General features: G+C 44.6%; 1 protein-coding gene across 1 annotated transcript; it reads left to right on the top strand.

Moving 5' to 3' along the window:
- Nucleotides 1-5,429, top strand: gprin3b (GPRIN family member 3b). Its single transcript, XM_026171303.2, has 2 exons — nucleotides 1-569; nucleotides 2,559-5,429. Exon 2 carries the CDS (start codon nucleotides 2,651-2,653, stop codon nucleotides 4,781-4,783), a length of 2,133 nt encoding a protein of 710 aa, XP_026027088.2. The 5' UTR covers nucleotides 1-569; nucleotides 2,559-2,650; the 3' UTR covers nucleotides 4,784-5,429.

Genomic DNA, 5,429 nt, shown 5'->3' with positions numbered 1-5,429 from the left:
CTCAATAACACAAATGGGAGCAGAAAAACCAAAAACCTCTCCTCTTGGAATATTATGGTCTACGTTATGAGGCAGAAAGCGCAGGGAACTAAAACTAATTAATTTCAGGACCAAGTGACCCTCCTGTGAAAGCCTGCGGCTGTTACAATGCTGCTTCCATTCGCATCTTCTCCACCCCTCCCCATTCATCCATTCATCTGGTTAACTCTGGATTGCCCTGCCAAGACCAGTTCAGTCTGGGATAGCGCACAAACCATGATCGGCTCGTCACATTTTTTTTTTCTTTTTGTTTTTGTAAGCACGAGCCAGCAGTGATGAAGACCTCGGAGTCAGCGGTGACTGATTGCGCACGGTCAGTCAGTCAAGGTGCTTAAATTTTGTGCCTGACTGTGGTGGATCGATACCTCTAAGACCCATATTCTACGTGGAAGGCGTGGCTTGGTGTCATCTACACAGGCTGACTTTTCCATATTCATCCCTAGGTTTTTTTTTTCTTTCTTTCTTTTCCCCCTCGTCTCACTGACGCGCAATCGGCACCCAACGGCACGGGGCATAAATCGTCTCGCAAGGTAAGCCGCCTTCATCTTTTCAAGCTCTCTTATACTGTGAGATGTTAAATTCGCCCGCAAGGTCAAATCAAACCAGCAAGCATCGGTGGCTTCTGAGGCGCTGAATTGGGGCAAGAGGCTACAGTGCACGACATGGATCTTAATTGGCCTGAATAGATCGTGTGCACCGCTTGCATGCGGGATCTTTCATGTGCGCCGTTTTGCATGAATACAGTCTGTACGTAGTCTGTCCACACTTTAGGTTATTTCTTAACTGCTGCTGGCAAAAGAAGAAGAAGAAGTAGAAGAAAAGGGAACACAAAAAAGCCCAGACACCGAGGCGTTTATTTGTCATATATTTAATAACACCCAGGATATGCTTTCCATAAATATTTGCGCTTTGACAACAGACAGGCAGATGCATAGTGGCATAGCACAAACAACCCGGCTACACCTGTCCATGACCCACACCAGTAACCTACTATTCTGTGCTGTTCGAGTCACACGTTGGGGGGGGGGTGCTCTATAGTGCGTCAGATTATCATGGTTAAAAGAGTGTGACGGGAATATTTATTCTTTAGTCTCGCCTTATCAGATACAAGTATAACCTGGAAAGCTGTTCGGTTTCCCACTGCTACTCCTAAAGAAGAGGATGCTGGTGTGATGAAGGAGAATGCCTCTAGATCAGATTGATGTTGTTACCTTTACTGAGATGAACTACACTGATCATCAGTGGATGTCACCGAAATGGAAAAGGCCCATTAATGCCACCCATCGAATTATCATTCAGTGTGTTCTTCATTTGCTTTAGAGATAGTTTTCCATGATTACATCCTTGACCACAGCACAGCTCATCTGTCCAACTCCAAAGGGTCACATATTTCAGCTGTCTGCCGAGTGCTGGGTCATTACTTGCAGAATTGGCTGGATACTTTTACACATTCAGGACACAGACTGAGATGAAGCCATTCATCAGGCCTTGGACAAAGAAACTGTTGATCACTGTGTAGAATTTAAAACAGATAAAGGACAAATGAGGGTGATGCTGGTTATAAATTTACTTGTGGTTGTCAAAAAAAAATGAAACTTTAAATGAGTGATTATGAGTGATTTTCAGTCCCTCAGGTATGTATTTTAAATCTACCCAATTATATTCAACACAAAGATTAAAGGATAATTGACATATGATATTGTTACTAAGTGGCTAGCTTGCCATTGGCAATATCTCACAGCATCACAACATTTAATTAAACCGAGTCAACGGGCTAGCATGGGGAGACTCAGTTCATTTCATTCATTATTCACATCTCTTTGTATGCTGTAATATTCAATTGCGATAACTTCAGCTGATTTATGAATGACACGCTGTTGGGCGTAGTTTTATTTACGGTAGGATTTGTAAAATGAGAAAAACAGCGGTTAGATCAAACGCCACCAGATGTGTGGCATCCACAGTTTTAATCAAAGATCTGTTTTATCTGTAAGCACTTTGAGTCTAAATGTCGCATTGTGTCTTACTACTACTTTGTTTACGCAGCATTTTCTTATCATACTTTTACATTTTCTACATTCAGTGCAATCAGTCAAGAGGTTTAATATGCAAAATGTGATGGATGCTTATAAAATCTCTGGAGTTTCATTTATTTCCATGTTCTGGAAAAATAAATCATGCATCAGTTGCAGCACAAAGATGATGTTGAGTTTAAAGGAGAATGTGGAGATCAATGAACCAAAAACTACCTCCATAAATATTATTAAGTTATATGTTAAAAGTTATAAGTTCATTTGATTATTAAAGTTGGAATCACATATTATATTCTTAGTCAGGTGCAGGTCTCTCGCTGTTCTCTGTCCTGGCTGGTTGATAACTGTTGAGTAAAATTGTCTTGCAGAAATCACCTTGGTCTGGAGTCTGGTCTGATTATAATCATCTGAATAAAGGTGTAATTGTTGTGATAAGCTTAATGATTAAAAACTTCAACTGAGTCTACTTCTGTTTTCCTCCTTTAGGAAATTGCAAAAAGTTAATGATAGCACAGCGTGCATCCGTTTCCATCTTTGGATATACGGCAATATTTGAAGACTGAAGCAGTGACTCCGCCATGGGAACTAACCCAAAAAGGACAGTAACAGTCCAGATGGTGCCTCAGCTGGCTGGGGTGGACACACTGGGCAACAAGGAGTCTAATGCCAACTGGGCTAAAGAGCCCAACCTCAAAGTCTCTCAGGTTTGTCCAAAACCCACCCTCAGATCTCCCGACAAGCAGGATAACCTGTCTCTGACGACTGCTAACGCCGCCCCCCGCACAGAAAAAACAGGTTGTAAGGGAGGGGAACCAGTTACCACTGTGTCAGACAAATCAGCTCCAGGCAATGGAAACCAGATAAAATCTGAGCAAGTGTCAGGTGGAGACCACCAAACACCAAACCTGTCTGTAACAGGCCGAGAGGTGGGTGAGGCAGGAGCTGACCAGCGGGATTCTAATGCTAACATGAAAACTCTGAGCCCAACCAGTGAAACGGGCACGTATAAGGCCAGTTCGCTGTCTCCTGTTGCAGCATCGGGCGCCGACACGAACAGCAGTGAGTACAAAGTAAAAAACCCAGTTGCACCAGAAGAGAAGCAGGTACGGCTGACACCCTCAGTAGAAACTACAGCACGAGAGAAAAGTAATGAACGCCTTTCTCCGAATGACAAAAAACGTAACGACAGTGATGTAAGGAGTACAGCATCTGAAGTACAAGATAATAAAGAAACCATTTCCAATCCCCAAAGCAGGGACATGGCTATCCCACAGAAATCTAAAGAGACTGGTCATATGCAAGGTTGCTCATCAACGTCTGTTTCTTTACAAGATCCATCAAAACCCAAGAAAAGCATGGAAACTCCGCTAAGCTCAGCCAAAGCCCCATCTGAGAGTAAAGATGCAGGAGCTGAACCAACAAACGAAAACTCACGGTCAACGCGCCCAGAGAAGGAATTTGCAACAGTATCGAGACCGCATGTCTCCTCAGATAAACACCAGCCAGTGTCCTCACAGAAAGACTCATCCTCTCTGCCCCAGGCGACAAAAAGCACGCAGGCATCCGAGCAGGTGGCTGAAGGAAGCAGCCAGACTGACACAGCTGTCTTTGAAGGGCAGCGGGACTCCAAGCTCTACACGGAGGCTTCGACAATGACCTCATCGCTATCGCCAGCCCCGGTCAAAAAGTGTCATGATATGGAGGTTCAGGCAGTAGCTAAAATGTGCAGTAAGGCTGTGGCCACGAGTCCTAGTCTGCTGCCTTTCCCTGTGACCCACAGGCCAAGCAGTGGTGCAATCCCAGGAGAGGAGAGCCTGGCTGTAGTCTACCAGGTGAAAAGCGGCACCGCGACTGATCCGAAGTCAGAGAGACTCACTGTAGAGGCACAAATGTGCCCCAACCAAAACACCGGCATGGTTTTCCAATCAGAAACTTTGTCACAGCAGCATGACTCCAGGCTAGGAGCCAAGCCTAAAGAAGCGGGCGCAGCTCTGTGCAACATCCAGCCGGTTTATCAAATCAACATTGAACACAGCGAACCCAAGAAGCAAGCCGCAAAAACAGCCACGGCTGAAACTCCTTCTCTCAGATCAGGGATGCCCCCAGAGACAGCCGTTGTTCCTGTGCCTGGATGTGCTGACAGCAACACTGCTGCGCAGGCCCTGCCAAAAACAACGACAACAACGACAACAGCACCAACGACAACAGCACTGACAACAACAGCACCAGCAGCACCAGCAGCAAACACCACATCCAAGTCAGAGCTCACTAAAAATAGAGATGTGAGTGCAAAAGAAAAAAGCAAAGAAGCAGGAAGTAAAGCCCAGAGTAAGGAGACAAATTCTGGCAAAAAGAAGGTGGAACCGGAGAGAAGCGACAAAGAGGACGATCAGTCACGGAAGCAGAAAGGAAAGAGCATCCACGACGTCGTCTGGGACGAACAGGGCATGACGTGGGAGGTCTACGGGGCTTCCGTGGACCCCGAATCACTCGGCTTTGCAATTCAGAGCCACTTACAGAGCAAAATAAAGGAGCAAGAGAGGAAACTGATGGTCCAGACCTCGCTGCGAAAGTCAATCTCTGGTGCTGATTCGCCGCGACATGGCAGCAAGAACAAAAGGAGGCAGCAGAACATTTTCAGGTCAATGCTGCAAAATGTCAGACGGCCCAACTGCTGCGTGCGCCCCCCTCCCTCCTCCGTCCTCGAGTAGCACAGGACAGAGGTAGCCATTGTCAGACTCCTCCCATTTCCTAGAGGTCAAAACGTTTTCCCTCCCCTCATCAAGATTTTCAATGCCAAGTGAAACATTGACGCCGATCCCTGTAAGTAAGTATACTGGAATGTCGTAGCATAAAAGAGTCAATACTTGTGATGATGTTTGTGATCCAACAAGGTAGGAAATAGAAATATCAAATGAAACAAACAAGAATTAAATAAAAAAAAAAAACTTATTTTTTAGAAATCAATATGAGAGAGAACACAGTTTTTTAATAAAAATAAAGAAAACAAAACAAAGGCAATAACAGTGAAACGCATGTATTTCAGTTACAGTGACAGTTGTATGACCTAATATGAAGTCCAAACCTTCACAGCAAGAGGCACTGATCATGGGATAGACATACTAACTCACTGTCAGGATATCTGTGCAAATATATTCAACCGACGTCTCATCGCATCTGGTGCATTTGATATATGTTCATGAGGTGTTTTCGTTTGTTTCCGGGGCCCTATATTTATCAGGTTGCTGTGTTTTCTTTTCTTTTTAGTGAGTACTTAAAGGGGGCACTGTATGCATACATGTACGCTGTTCGATCTCTGTTCTTCTTTGGTTTTCTATTAAAGTAAGCAAAAAAATG

The sequence above is a fragment of the Astatotilapia calliptera genome, chromosome 6 (genome assembly GCF_964374335.1).
Source record: "Astatotilapia calliptera chromosome 6, fAstCal68.1, whole genome shotgun sequence".
Classification (NCBI taxonomy): Eukaryota; Metazoa; Chordata; class Actinopteri; order Cichliformes; family Cichlidae; genus Astatotilapia; species Astatotilapia calliptera.
Note: the sequence above shows the minus strand (reverse complement) of the source record. Positions and strands in the feature narration are given on the sequence as shown.